Source organism: Idiotropiscis lumnitzeri, chromosome 7 (genome assembly GCF_059441095.1).
Source record: "Idiotropiscis lumnitzeri isolate Australia: NSW breed Sydney's pygmy pipehorse chromosome 7, RoL_Ilum_1.0, whole genome shotgun sequence".
Lineage (NCBI taxonomy): Eukaryota > Metazoa > Chordata > Actinopteri > Syngnathiformes > Syngnathidae > Idiotropiscis > Idiotropiscis lumnitzeri.
This window is the reverse complement of record NC_142397.1, coordinates 18871225-18886103: the sequence shown is the minus strand read 5'-3', so window position 1 is coordinate 18886103 and position 14879 is coordinate 18871225. Positions and strand designations below refer to the sequence as shown.

The 14879-nt window shown below is 42.1% G+C and overlaps 2 protein-coding genes across 2 annotated transcripts; one reads left to right on the top strand and one right to left on the bottom strand.

Moving 5' to 3' along the window:
* The first annotated feature begins 131 nt into the window (after positions 1 to 131).
* Positions 132 to 4420, top strand: LOC148333857 (TLC domain-containing protein 3A-like). The gene is made up of 5 exons (XM_088300391.1): positions 132 to 367; positions 2324 to 2407; positions 2519 to 2735; positions 2856 to 2951; positions 3029 to 4420. The coding sequence occupies exons 1-5, from the start codon at positions 246 to 248 to the stop codon at positions 3284 to 3286; spliced, it is 777 nt and encodes a 258-aa protein (XP_088156517.1). The 5' UTR covers positions 132 to 245; the 3' UTR covers positions 3287 to 4420.
* A 589-nt stretch (positions 4421 to 5009) lies between these two features.
* On the bottom strand, positions 5010 to 14863 carry gemin4 (gem (nuclear organelle) associated protein 4). Its single transcript, XM_088300387.1, has 6 exons — positions 14630 to 14863; positions 11633 to 13606; positions 10284 to 10443; positions 8117 to 8387; positions 6154 to 6822; positions 5010 to 5361 (listed from the first exon to the last, which is right to left on the bottom strand). The coding sequence occupies exons 1-6, from the start codon at positions 14637 to 14639 to the stop codon at positions 5140 to 5142; spliced, it is 3306 nt and encodes a 1101-aa protein (XP_088156513.1). The 5' UTR covers positions 14640 to 14863; the 3' UTR covers positions 5010 to 5139.
* Positions 14864 to 14879: the final 16 nt, after the last annotated feature.

The window sequence follows — 14879 nt, the reverse complement described above, 5'->3', positions numbered from 1 at the left end:
AACAATTAAACGCTCTTAAACGTTATCAAACAGTCCATGCATGTATTTTTGAAAGACTATTATTACTTTACTTTACTTTCATTGTGAAAATCCGCATATGATACAAATTCCTGTCTATGCGACGTCACATCCGTTAGCTCACCAGGTTTTGCAACACAAGTAATATACTACCAATGCAGCAAATCTTTTGTCGATTTGCTCTTAAGTGACCGATTTTTGTTGTTGTAAGGGCGACGCCTTCCATCATGCTTAAAACGCTAGCTTGTGGAGTTGTGACATTTGCTGGATTTTATGTTGGCTTTAGAAAAGTATTCAGGTGGACTTTCACGCACTGGAGCGACGCGGATGTGTTGATAGTCAGCGAAAGGTCAGTCACTGCTGAGTTCATTTGCTTCAACTTTAACGCACTGGACATGCGCTGGTCAGTTCGACTCAATAAAATGGACCTAAACCCGATCACTGAAGGCAACACAGCATGTTATGCTAGTCTGTTGCTGATACACTGCGATTGCACTGTGCACGTTTTTTTCACCTTGCAAGACCTTAAGATATCAACAAACAAGTGCTCAACCGAAGTTGCTTTTACTTCTCTGTGGTTAGTTCCTATTCACATCATGTCACCAACCGCCAAGTTTGAAGAAATTAGTGAGCCGAAATGGCTCATTTTTCATTAACAAGATCAGATTACATATATTTTTTGATCAGGAAACTGAAAATAGTTGTCATTTTCTTTTTTATCAATTCGTTTTGGAGAAATGAGGAAATACGTGACAACTTGGAAAAACGGCTACGTTTAATGAGGAATATGGCCACGCCCCCCTCTGCTCGCACCATGGTACTACAAGAGTCACTAAAGGGACTGATTACAAACTTTTCCATTGGGAATCATTGCACTTTCAATGCTTAAAGCGTCCAAAAACGGTGATCAATTGGCACCAAAATCCATGCGGCCATCCCTACCTATGACCATTTCAACATATCAAAAGGATTAAAATTATTTTATATGAGAATGAGGAAATGTGGAAGTGAGCAGACCTACATGGACGAAGGCTGGGAGGATGCGCACACTGCTTCTTTGCTGATCACTGTGTCGGGATATTTAGAGAGATTGAAGTGGGAATGAGTAGTCGTGCACATTTATTTGGCTGAGTTTTTCAACTAATCCAACATTAACACCTACAAGGTTGGCCGAGTGGTCTAAGGCGCCGCGTTCCGGACCCAGTCTCCCCAGGAGGCCTGGGTTCGAATCTCGTGGCTGCCAGGATGGCCGAGTGGTCTAAGGCGCCGCGTTCAGGACCCAGTCTCCCCAGGAGGCCTGGGTTCGAATCTCGAATTTCCCCATTGTGGGACTAATAAAGGCATTATTATTATTACAACATACATACTGCAATCATGCAGTAACCGCTCTGACTTTTGTTCTAAGTTGGTGATTTTTCCGACGACGAAGTAGGTCGTGAGTCGTTTTACATTACAATTTCAGCCATAAACGTTAGCTTGACTTACTGGTTTCACCAAGACCACTCCGGGCTACGCATACACCACTCATCCCAAAATGACGCTGGATTTATTGACATCAAACTCGCTGGAGCTTTTGTGCTCTGAATTTTTCAGTCTGTCCATCCATCCAGTTTCTGCACTGCATATCCTCACAGAGTCGTGTGCGGAAGTGCTGGATGTTTTCAAAATCCAACTTTTCACCAAGACATGATAACCAGTGTGGTTGTGAAACTCGCTATCAGACATTGACGCTCATGAAGCGGACCCGGCGAAAAGCACATATCGCTCTGGAACGATAACAAAAGAACTCCTCCATGCTTCGTCGATGAGGTGTTTATCTGAAATCAATGCCGACTCGTACTGCGACGCTGACAGCTTCATGAATTGGCTGCAAGCGCTGGTGGACGCGAACATATTTGATTGCATGAGTGACAACAAGCATCTGCAATCTTCAATGCGAGAGGGTGTCTGGCTTTACTGTTTGCCTATATTTTTACAGCCACTTATGCTCAATACAATACGTTGAATTTTTTAAATCTTGACAAATGTTTCAAATATAAGCGACGCTGAACTGACCTATGAGTGGCAGATTAGTGCTGCAATTCATCTGAACTACTAGAAGATTCAAATACAAACGCAAAGTAGTCGTGTACTGTAGTAGTAATTGTTGGTGGGCGCAGGCTTCAGGTCTCTTACTTGTCGCTGTGCGTTACATTTCACATCACAGTCAAGGAGTCCGTGGCTCAGCCATGATTTGGGATTGTCAATATTGAAAAGGATGAACATGAACATTTGTCCGGCGTTGTGTGACTGTTGCTGTTTTCAGGCTCCTGGACGCTTTGCACGCTTCCTTGGCTACTGCAACTGGAGTCATCACTGCATCATCATGCAAGCGCCTCATGACAGACAGGTAATTTTAAGGCATGTGATTCTCCGCTGGATTTGACGCTCATGATTCGACAATAGCAATGTGGTCCACAATGTTTAAATCACTCGTCCAAATTCTTCTGACCCTCCACAGTCACTGGGTGCTCAGCGAGTTTCTGGTGTTTGGCTATCCCTATTCGGCCATCGACCTCTATGCCTCGTATCTGAGCCACTACCATACTCACAGGCTCAAAGGCAACAGCATGTACAACAAGCACTCGTTGATGACAATAAAGGCCTTCCTCTCCCGCTACTGGTTGACCGTGCTTCATCACCTTGCAGTGCTTGGTATTCTCCTACCTGTTGGCATGGTAAGAATTTTATTGTGCTTAAACACAACATCGATTGAACAGCTCTGAACACTCATGCCACTTTGTGTTTAGTATATTCCGATTCAGAAAACTTAACTCATGCGCATACTTATCTTTCAGTTCTACAGGAGAGGACTGGGTGATTTTTTTGTCGGCTGCTTATTCATCACGGAACTCAGCGTCGCCTTTGTTGCCATTTCAAAGATCATCGTCCAGGTACACAAACAACTCACCAACGTTATTGAGACTAGTTCTGGAAGTTTGTTAACGAGCAACTTCTGTCTCGCATTCAGGTGGGCCTTGAGAACACCAGGCTGCACAAAATCAACAGCATCTTAGTTCTCATCACATTCATCATGTGTCGGATCTTGATCTTCCCCTACATGTACTGGAAGTACGGGCAAGATTCTGGCATTCCGCTACATAAAGTGCCCTTCCACCTGCCCTGGCACTGTAATGTCGGCAATCTGGCTATCCTCGTGCCTCAGGTCTACTGGTTTTACCTTCAGCTGAAGAAAGCCCAGCGAGTGTTCCGACATAAGAAAGACTAAACCTAAAACAGACCACCTGCTCACGAAAATGTAGTCATATGTATTGCATATTTTAGGGTGAAATTTCAGCATGAATCTAAAATGCACAGGCAAAAAAAGTCCAAATCTGTATTCCTGTTAAGGATATACGTAGGTTCATCCTGTAATTTCAACCAAAAGCGCAATCCTCCTAACTTTTTTTGTGAGTAGTGTTGCTTAACTGGAAACTCACACTGCAATGCCAATGCAAGATTTTCAGACCTGGTTCTCACTGCTGACAAAATCAGAAGTGACCCCGATTAACTGATGGCTGCTCTAGATCGCAGGTGTCCAACTAAAAAAAGAAAACACTGAATCGTATTTTATGGTCATGTGTGTCAGATTGGAAAAATATTCTTTGTGTGTAACCCTCTGAATACATTTTGAATAACCCATTAAGATTGTGTTCAACTATGATAATACATTTTGCTGCATGATTAACTGAGACTCAAACACTTTTGTTTCACTACATACATTATCCGTGTGCCGTGAGAGTTCATTGGTGTGCTTCGAGAAATAATCCAATTTCACACCACTTGTCCCCAAGCGTGCAAATATATTTGCTCACCAACACGGTGACTAGCAAAATAATTAGTCCTTGTGAAGTGGAAAAAACATCTTGTGAATTTGATGTCACAGAGCAGAGTTGTTAACAGCCCTGGCAGGGCCCTGCCAAGTTTGAATGATTAAAATTAAAATCACCACGTATACAAACCTGACCAACTGTTAATCAAAATCACACATTTTTCTCATGCTTAACATGTTTGAGCCATGACAGTATTTCCGTCACAGGCCACCAGTGGCTGGAATATATCTTATCGGGTCGTCGTGGGGATTTCAATGCTCAACAGAATTCATTCAAAGAATTTCTGTGACCGCTATAGCTGCTCAGTTGTGAAGTTTTTAGCAATTATAAACGGGCTCCACATTTCACACAGTAAGCTCATTTGTGACAAAAAGAATGTCATTTTTTTCTATATTATGTTTTTGGGACATTTTTGTTGGGTGCCTTGGCTCATCAATGGACAAGAAATACTGCGCTTTAATAAAAATGCATGCAATGGTGATGTACTTGTTGTTCTCTGAGTACAATGACAATAAAGGGGATTCTGATGAGATTATCTCCATGAGTGAATTTTTTTGTTCCCCTCCAACCTGACCCCCTTTATATTTTTTAAAGGGGAAGTCAACCCAAAATGTTTCTGAATATGTTTGATAGAGGCCAACAACTCAAAACATGGCATTCTGATTAATATTGTGTTTGTGGAATATGCGTTAAGCAGTAAAACGCACCCTTTTTTAGCCATCTAAAGGGGTGGACGTATTGTCACTTCTGTCGACCGAAAATGACATGACGGTTTCTCAGGCCTCAGCTAACGACCAATAAAGGCTCAGTTTCTGAAAACAGTTAAACGAAAGCATTGATGGTTGTTTTCTGAGTCCTGAGCAACTGTTATGTCATTTTCAGTCAACAGAATAACCAACATGGCGGCCCCCTGAGATGACTAAAAATGGATGGATTTCGCTGATAAACTCACATTCCACAAGCACAATATTAATCAGAATGCCATGCTTAGACTAGTAAGGGCACATTGAACATGTTATTGCAAAGAATTTTGGGAGGTTGACTTCCCCTTTAAAGACATTCTTCTTAAACAAATTAACTCAAAATCCTTCAAGTAGATCCCAATAAAATACAAACACACCATGTTAACAATTTGTATTTAATTCACCCAAAATCAAAGCCTGTGCCTTCATTTCCCTGCAAGAAAACGTGTCATAAGTAGACTGGAGCCACTGAATGTGAGTCAAAAAAAAATAAAATAGTAAGGGCCTCATGCAGGCGCCAACGTGAGTTGAGCTATCTTCTGTTGGAGAACAGATTTCATCTCCTGGTTCTCCAGGTTGTCTGTGATGGTGTGGAAGAAGTGCTTGGTGTTCTCGTTCTCTAGTGGGCTGCTGCTCTCAGGAAAAGCGCCTGCAATGGCCTGGTAATGACTGAGGATCTCCAGGCTGGACAGGAAGAGAGGTTCACTCTGGCCTCCTGGCATCATCACCTTACAAAAAAAATCAGAGCAATCAATCTGTAGTATATGGCAGCGGGTGCAAAATCCACCAGTGAAGAAAACAGATCACTGTAGTAAAGAACAGAGAACGCCTGTGTATACGATGTTTGGCATTTGTAATTCTGCCATTAGTGAATTTTATTTGGGAAACTATCTATTATTTGCCAAAAGTTCAACAACATAAAACATTGCTTCTGTGTTATTTTTGGTACATTTAGGTACATTTTGGTTATTTTGCAACTATGTCAAACAGAGGAGCTTCATTGATTCAGTCCAGAGCCTGATGGCAATATAAATAAAGTTGTATTCTATTGATCTAATAAAAAAAAGTGCTTTGCCAGCATCCTGTGGCAGCTACAGGCAATTACAATATTTTTGGGGTGGTGTGAATTCGGACTTTATATTTTTTTACAGGGTTCATGTCAGCTCCTTAGATATTGGGTCAGTAGTCCCTTATTTATTTTTTACTTTTGACAAAAATGAGAGACAGGTGCAGGGTAGATTACGGTGCGCTTACTCAGTTTGGTAAAATTCTCATTTTTTTGAGATGGTGAATTTGGGTTTTTTGCTAGAATCAGCAAAATTCTAAAAAATGTAACCATGAAATATATCATTTTGTGTGTAGTGAATCAATATCACGTTTTTCACTCCGTATTGAATTACTGAAATGAAATGAGTTGAACAATATTCTAATTTATTGGTACGTTCCTGGCTGTACATGAGAAGATGGCATTCTCTGATCAGAAAATATTTCGTTCCATGACATACATTAGTGCTTCTTACCTGGATGTGTTGAACGTGACAGAAGATCTGACTGAGAACAAAAAGGACTTCCTGACTTGGAACTTGCTCGACAGGCTGCGTACGTTCCTTGAAATCTTTCAAACAGTCTTGGGACATTTTGGGAGTTTTGACTGCCATTGGTTCAGGATGTACTTTCTGCGAGACCGCCAGAGCATCAGACGTGGGTAGGGCTAATTTTGCTTTCAGCGAGTTCATCACCTCCCTCACCGTGTGAGCATATAATCTGGCAACGTGAGCCCAGCCGTCTCCTGTCAGCCAATGAGAACAGCTGGATCCACAAAGCAGCTGCAGGACTCGGAGCATGAGGACCGAGAGGCAGAGTTCATAGGAAAATGTCCTCAAATCGAGGAGGGGCAGGAATTCCACGTACTCCAGTGAGAAAGGCACATGGAGGCGACCTGAGGTGATGAGCTCTTTCAAGGCTCCAAGTATTCGGCTCCATTGGGGGACGGAGCACCATGGCATGGTCTGGGTTAGCGCCACCAGCAGGCCCTTACTGAACATGCTGACGTGTTCTGATTGGCGCTGGTCCAGAGCCAGACAAGACAACATGGTGGACTGAAGGGAGTCTGACATTGCGCAGCACTCCATCCACGCCAAAAGACCGGTGCCGTGTCCATACTGGGGCAGGTTCATACCCGACCACTCCTAAAGATGATATAAAGACAAACATGCAGCAAAGTCAATCAGTTTGAAGACACAGAATAGCACAGGCATCACCAAATGGCGGACCCACTGATAGTTCTGACCAGACCCATGACCAATTTATGCTAAATGTACACTAACAGAAATTTTTCATGGCACATTTGCAATCACAGCCGCTGCTATTCTACCTAATACGGCAAGAGCGTCACTTAGTTGATCCGATCAAACCTTTTGTTTCCGATCCACAGCCAGTAGCACATAAGAACAGCAGAGAGAACGTTGCTGACGGCACGGCTTGCTCCAAAGTTAGGAAGGTCAAAGCGGAAAACCGTTTATTTAGATTTGAGTGGATGGAGAAATTTGTTCCTTCTGCCAACAGCCGCTACAAAACCAGTGTGCCTCATATGCTCCGAAACCGTTGCATTAATTAAAAGTGGCAACGTGAAGCGCGACCACGAAACAAGATTCAGCTCTTTTGCGGAGTTACCCCCTGAAGTCTGAGGTGACAGCTCGCAAAATCATCGAACTTTGAGTGCAGTTTGACAGATCTATTCGACTCATCATGCACACGTTTACAGCCCAGCAGGGTACAAACGAATATTCACTAAAAAAAAAAAAAAAACCGAGATATTTGATATATTTTTTTTATTTTACTGGAAGTGGCACCCATTAGTTTTTTAGGTTAAGTCCTCATAAAAGTTTTCACTTTACTTTAATCTGAGGTTTACATTTTCTTGAATCAGAAATAAACGCCTTATATTTATTTGACTGGGAAAGCTGTTTAATCGGAAAATTGCGAACTATTTACCATATAAGTGCTCTCTGTTGATAGAAATGTGAAATAGGCTACACAATAAGACACAAGTTGGACTTTAGTTTGGGCCTTTTAATTGTAGGAAATTTTAGTAGTGATTGAATACCCCTGGTACAGCACAACATCTTACTGAAACTAAGTCTTCTATCAGTGTACACTTGACTCTATTAAATAATTCATTTTGACCCACATAGTATTACATTTACTTTATAATTATCTATCTGCTTTAAAACTCATCTAATATAGTCAAAGGTTTAATGGCGAGTGCTCCTGAGGCGCATAATTCAAAATTGGACAAACGCTGTAATTTCTGGAAAAATCAGTCCTTTAAGTTTCTGAGAGAGCATCCGATTTTTTGTGTGGGTGAAAGAAGTGGGGGATTTTATTTCAGTGCCCAAAGGTTGACCTGTGAGGAAGTATCTTGACTAAAAACGACCGTTTTACAAAAGCAGAAGCAGCTTCAGCTTCCAAACGACCTCCCACCTGCTCAGGAAGATCACACACTGCCAACAGAGATGAGGGAACTTCATTTTTGAAGTGTTCACCCCACACGGGTTTCAGGTGGAAGTAAACCGTCCAGTCCAGTGCCTTCATCTTATCATGGAGCCAGAACAGAGCTCTGGACCAGCGACTTGGGGCAGCTTCCACCTGGGCACCAACGACCTGTGCCAGAGTGATCAGCACCGAGGTCAGCAGCTCTTTGGTTTCCATGGACCAACGGTGGACAGCGCCCTCTGGTGGTGGCTCCCAACACCTTGCAAAAGACAAAGGGTCAGGATTTCAGAGGCACGGAATCATGACAGTACATGTCCATAGCAACTCAAAACCAATTTTTGAATGTATACTTTTTCGTTCACTGCTGCATTTAATTTAAAAAAATAATCTCAATAGAATAACTAATAAAGATGTATACATCCCCTTTACCTTGAATGGGAACAAAGAACACTTATATATCACGTTCCTAAAATAATGGCTTTTTTTCTCACCAAAACACAAAAACACAAATACTGAGTAAATAATATTAATTAATAATAATATTAATAGTTTTTGCATGATTTGTTAACTGAGGGTGTTGGCAATTTTGGGTAACCAGCATCCTGAGGAGATTAAGGCAAAAAAATGACAATAATCAATGTATGAAAAAAAAAATGTAAGTACATTTTACATATTTTTTTTTCATACATTTTTTTTTTGCGTTGATTCTGAATCTGCCCATGTTTTTGATTGGCAAATCATGTTTTCATAATATTAATAATAATAATAGAATAATAACGTTAAGATGTAATTCAGCAATATATTTAGTGATATTTATGAATTGAGTAAGGGATGAAGAGGGATGCCCAGGCGTTCCCAGGCCAGCCGGGAGACGTAGTCTCTCCAGCGTACCCTGGGTCGTCCTTTGGGCCTCCTGCCGGTGGGACATGCCCGGAACACCTCACCTGGGAGGCGTCCAGGAGGCATCCTAAACAGATGCCCGAGCCACCTCATCTGGCTCCTCTCTACGTGGAGGAGCAGCGGCTCGACACCGAGTCCCTCCCGGATGGCCGAGCTTCTCACCCTATCTCTAAGGGAGAGCCCAGAAACCCTGCGGAGGAAAACTCATTTCGGCCGCTTGTATCCGAGATCTTGTTCTTTCGGTCGCGACCCACAACTCGTGACCATAGGTGAGGGTAGGAACGAAGATCGACCGGTAAATCGAGAGCTTCGCCTTTTGGCTCAGATCTCTCTTCACCACGACAGACCGATACAGCGTCCGCATCACAGCGGAGGCTGCACCGATCCGCCTGTCGATCTCCCGCTCCATCCTCCCCTCACTCGTGAACAAGACCCCAAGATACTTAAACTCCTCCACTTGGGGCAGAATCTCCTCCCCACCCTTTTCCGACTGAGAACCATGGTCTCAGATTTGGAGGTGCTGATAGTACAATATATAAAATGTAAATGGAAAATGTAAAAATATTAAAATGCTTTTCATACATAAATTATTTGGGAATGTGTTGATCTTTATTTTTAATTCTCATCTGTATATTTTTATAATTCTATTATTTATACTTACCCAAGTAAAGCACTATATTTTAAGATGACTGCTGTATTGAGGTTTTGATTTTTATTTGAGACTTTCTTTGTTGCTAAATTTCCTTTTTCATCTTATTGTACTAAATTTGTGCTTATTGCACTCAACTTTGCCCGCATGTGCGAGTGTATTACTTGACCTTCTGTTCTTGTTGGGATTTACTACATGAAGGATCTATTGTATTCATTAGAAACAAATTCAAATAAGGGATAGGACTATAATTTTTTATTTCTTCCTACTTCCTTTTGAACGTGCAAAAGGATTTCCTGCAAACGGTTTATATGTTCAATAAATAAATATTTTTTAGATAATTTAATCGTCTGTTCTAGTTTTAAGTGAACTTATTCTCCGGGTTTTCCAGTTTCTTCCCACATTCCAAAGACTTGCGTGGTAGCTTAATGGGACACTCTAAATTGGCCCTAGGTTTGGTTTGTGAGTGCGAGTGGTTGTTGTTCTCTGCGATTGGCAGGAAACTGCCCAAAAGACAGCTGGGAGAGGCTCAGCACGCAAGTGTTAGGAAAAGCGGCTCATATAATGGATGGATGGATGGATGAAAGTACAGTCTTTGTGGTTAACCTGAGGGCCCGGTCGTGCATCTGTGCCAGGATGAAGAGCAAAGGAAAGGGGGAGCATTCCAGCAGCCAGTGGGCTGAGGAGGAGGCGACTTCCTGGTTACCCACACACAAGGCAGCGTGGAGAAGTTGCAGGCTTAGATTGAGATCAACAGAGTTGTTGCCTGGAGGGAATATAAAGACACATGCTGAGTTGTACATTAAGCAAAGGAAACACGGAAAAACAAACAGAAACAAAATTAAAACCATATCATAAACTCCTTGAAACTTTGATAGCTCTTAGCCGTACACAATAACAAAAGTCCAAAATGATTCATAGTCAGGTTCAAAATGTGTTCATGTATTTTGTTGTTGTTGTTGAAAGTGTATTGCTTGATAGGCATGAGAAGAAAATGTCAAAAGACTCTTAAAATGAAAAATGATCTGACACATTTGTGTAGGTTAAACAAAAAGGCAAGTAAGGTAATGAAAAAAATAGTGTTTTTATTTTCTAAAAGTACACAATGCCATGTTGCGATGTTTCTTTATAATGCCATTGTTTTTTGTTTCTTTTTCAGTTGCTGTCATCAATTGGACTAGTGAGCATTGCGCTTTCATTGTGGAAATGTTTATCAAAACAAACAAAATTGTAACTGCAATATGATGAGCGTTCCGTTTGGACTTCAATCTTGGTACTTTTGATTTGAACAATAAAGATGAAGTAGACGCTCTTGATTTGCTTTGGCAGGCCACATGAAATTATATGACCAGCGTAAGGCTGTGAATTTGACACCTGTGTTTTTTGAAGCACGCATGGACTTCAATATGAATGGACTAACAATGCCACTAACTCGCTTTTTACCCCATGAAGTGACGCCACCAACAGCCATTTTACGTTGCCACTCGTGGAGCTCGCCAAAGTTGAATACATTGATTTTTCCGCAGCGTTTTCACATAATTGTCTGTCGCTACGGTGAAAATGCGATTGTGCGTATAGTACGGTTGCACCAAGAAGTCTTGGAGACATGCACATTTCATCTGTAAGAATTATGATGGCAAATTTTCTCTTATAATGGGTCTCAGAGAGCGCCATAATGATTTGTCTGCATAATTTTGTCAGAACCAGCAACAATGAAATGAAAGTGAAGGCCATCAGGAAAAAAATGCTGTGAAATGTAAACCTAACCTCTACAAGTCACGATTCATAATATTAAGATAATATATTCAGTATATGAACAGTGAAGTTTGTTCTTTGAGAGGCTCTTATGAGTCGATACAGAGACACAAGCGTAAAACATGCACTGATAAAGTGTTTTCAGCAGGGGGAAAATGAATAAATGGAAATAGAAAACTGATGGATCACCAAACACTCACCTGAGAGAGTGAGGTTAGGGAGGACGAAGGTATTGACAAGCTCCTGAGGTGACAACAGGATCTCTTTTTCTCCTTCACCTGTCACCACTGGCATCATCAAGAGAGCCGCAAACTGAAGGAATTGGTCCTTTTCGTTGTCTGAAAGTAATCTGCTGCCAATTACGCCCTGTAGGCACCTGCAGAGTAGACGTGTCGGATTTCTTCTCCGGTCGTTGCTTTCCGTCAAACTTCCGAGGCCGGGCAACTGCCTCAGGATCTTACTCATGAGAGAGAATGCTCCTTTATTGAAGATGGCAGAATGGCAGCATGATCTCAAAGTGGCCTCAGGGTTCTGGAAGGCCACTCTCGCAACTAACGACACCGCCGTGGTAAGGTTGCCCTCCTCCGTTGAGGCTCTGCCTCCTCCCTGGATGATGCAATTGAAAGCCATGTTGAGCTCCTGCTCAAAGCTGGCAATCAAAGTGGAGCTGCCCGAGCATCCGAAGAAGCCCTTGCTCGATATTTTGAGAATGGCAGCCAAGGCTTGATTCTTGTCTCGCAAGGAGAGTGCAGTGAACACGGCTGTGACAACTTTGAGCAGCCTCCTGCTCCGGCTCACACCAAAGTTCTCGCTGCGGAGTTGACATGTGAGGGTGTTGGCCAGTTGGATCAGTGCGTCACACCGCTGGAAGGCCGTTTGGTTCTTTTCAAGGCAGTCCAGCCACTGCTCATCACGAGCCACCCAGCTCTTCTCACTGGCAAACAACACAGTGACGTCATGATAGTCCTCCAGCCGGTGACTGATGATGCTCATGGCAACCATCATACTAACCTCACAGGAACTCTCGATCGCTGGGAAAGCCAGTGATGACAGTAAGTCCCCGAGTTTCATCTTCTCAGCCTCTTCTTCTCCTGTCATGTTGGCTTCTTCGAGAGCCGCCAGCATTCTGTGGACACTTTGCTGTAGTTTAAAAGTTGTGTAGCTGGCAGGAGAGCTGCTACCCGCATTCAGCAAGTCGTGGTTTTGCCAGAACTGAATGAGCTCTGACACCCTCTTTAAGGCTTCATAAAAGCTTAATCTGCTGGGCCGAAAACGGGATGGGGTGTAAGAGGCTCTGAGGTCTCGCTGAACGTCCTGTAGAAGATCTGAACTCAGCTTGTCAGTGTTCTTCTCTCTGACGCTTATTGCTTTGGATAGGAAGACCATCTTGTCCCTGATTGGAAGGATGACTGATTGATCTGTGAGGAAAGTCGTGTAAAGAGCATCAAGACAATTAGAGAGCGCACGGAAGCAGTGCTCCGGTTTAGATATGACATCTTTCATATCTGAGAGCGTGTGAAGGAGAATGTCAAGGATATCAGTGTTCTTTGAGAAAACCGATGAGTCCAGTTTCAGCCTTTTGGCAGCATGAAGAGCCAAACGAACTGGCTGAGAAGTAAGATGAGCAACCTGGTTGGCAAATAGCACTTCGATACAATCCTGCCCCTCTTCAAACTGCTCATCTCCTTTCCACAGTTGCCACCACAACTCAAGAAAGAAGTGGAGATCATCTTCACCCACGGGGATGCTCTTCACATGTTCCGACAACCGTTCCAGTTCAGAACACATCTGACACAGAGGAAGACGCAGTAGTAAATGAGCAAATGTGTCTGCAGCTGACAAGGATTTGAGCAGCTCGATCAGCACAGTGTAGTTGACTTCTGGGAGGGGGTTCTGTCGAAGGAAGAAGGGGTTCTCCCTCCATGCCTCCTCCACGTCTTCTCCATGCTCCTGGCTCAACAACTTCAACCACACAACACACACTAACTGCTTCCTCCAGGAGTCAGCCTTGCTTTTGTGAGGACCGCCAACATTCTCCTTGGCACAAAGTTCCTGCACGGCGGCCAGGACTGGATTTCCCACCTTGTGCCAGTCACATTTCTGGAGCAACCTCAGGGACGAGGGCAGATACAGTTTTTCAGCAAGGAGAAAAGAGCCCTGAAGAATGGCCCAGTCTGAAGGGAAAAGAGAAATAACATGAATTTGGTCATCAGTTTTCCAGCCAAAGACCCCTCACATTTTCTTACATGAACTGTTAATCTTTAAATGAATGAAGAATTGATGTATTTAAACATGCAAAAAGAAGAAAATAAATTGGATTTGCGTTTCTCTGTGAAAAATAGTTATATCCAGGGTTGAGCGTGAGACTGACTTGAAGACAAAAATTCATATAATAAATAGTGTCCAAGTGAGTGTCCAAGTTGCAATATTGAGACAGTAATTGGAATCAAAGTGTGACACCAGTAATGCCTTCTGTCGCAAAAACAAAAAGAAAATAACGTACATATTTAGATCTTCCTCCAATTTATGGAACATTAGAGACTGGAGAGAATATCTTATTTCCTTAAAATGAACTGGTGAATACGATAACATCTGGAAACCATTCAGACATTTTTATTTTATTTATTTATTTATTTATTTATTTATTTTACAAAAAGCTGATATTGGACATCTTAATGCGTAGACATAACTTACATTTCAATAGGTCACTTGATTGTTTCGATGTTGTTTTTTTCTATCTATCTCTCTATCTCGTGGATGATTTTTTATTGGTAATTGTACATGTGCACATATAGGTTGTTTATACGGATGTTCAGGTATATGCTTTGTGATGTTTGTAACCTGAGGATGTAATGTGCATTTGGTTTGAGTAAGGTTGGGAAAGATGGGGGTTTAGCACCGTCTACGTGTTTTTGTAACTGTGTTAATATTCAATTAATACATCGATTAAAGTAGTAATTTTCACAATGTTAAAGTATAAAGTGTAGTCTGCAAATCAGCACAAAGCAATCTGCACAATTAAAGTAATTTCTGTGCAGATTCTTTCGAACAGGTTTTTTCATTTTTTTTTAAGTTATCAAAACGCGTATCATATAAAATTGATTGTGAGAATAGTTTCTTACTTTTGTACTTAAGTAGATTTCTGAGTATATATATATACGTATATATTATATATTACTTAAAAGTGAAGGATTTACCTTGATCCATGATGATGTAGGATGTTGAAAACGGCTTCGGTCAAATGTTGTGATTTGCAGCCAAAATGTGTATAAATCATGACAGAGAACATGCAATTCGACAGAAATCTGTCAACATTTAAAGCGTGCAGGGAAAGGGACGCTTCCGCTGAAAAAAGGGACGCTTCCGCTTTCTCTGGTCAACGAGGCCAGACAAGAAGCAGATCCAGGTGCTGCTACTTGCCTACAGCGTCATCCCCCGGCTTGTGTG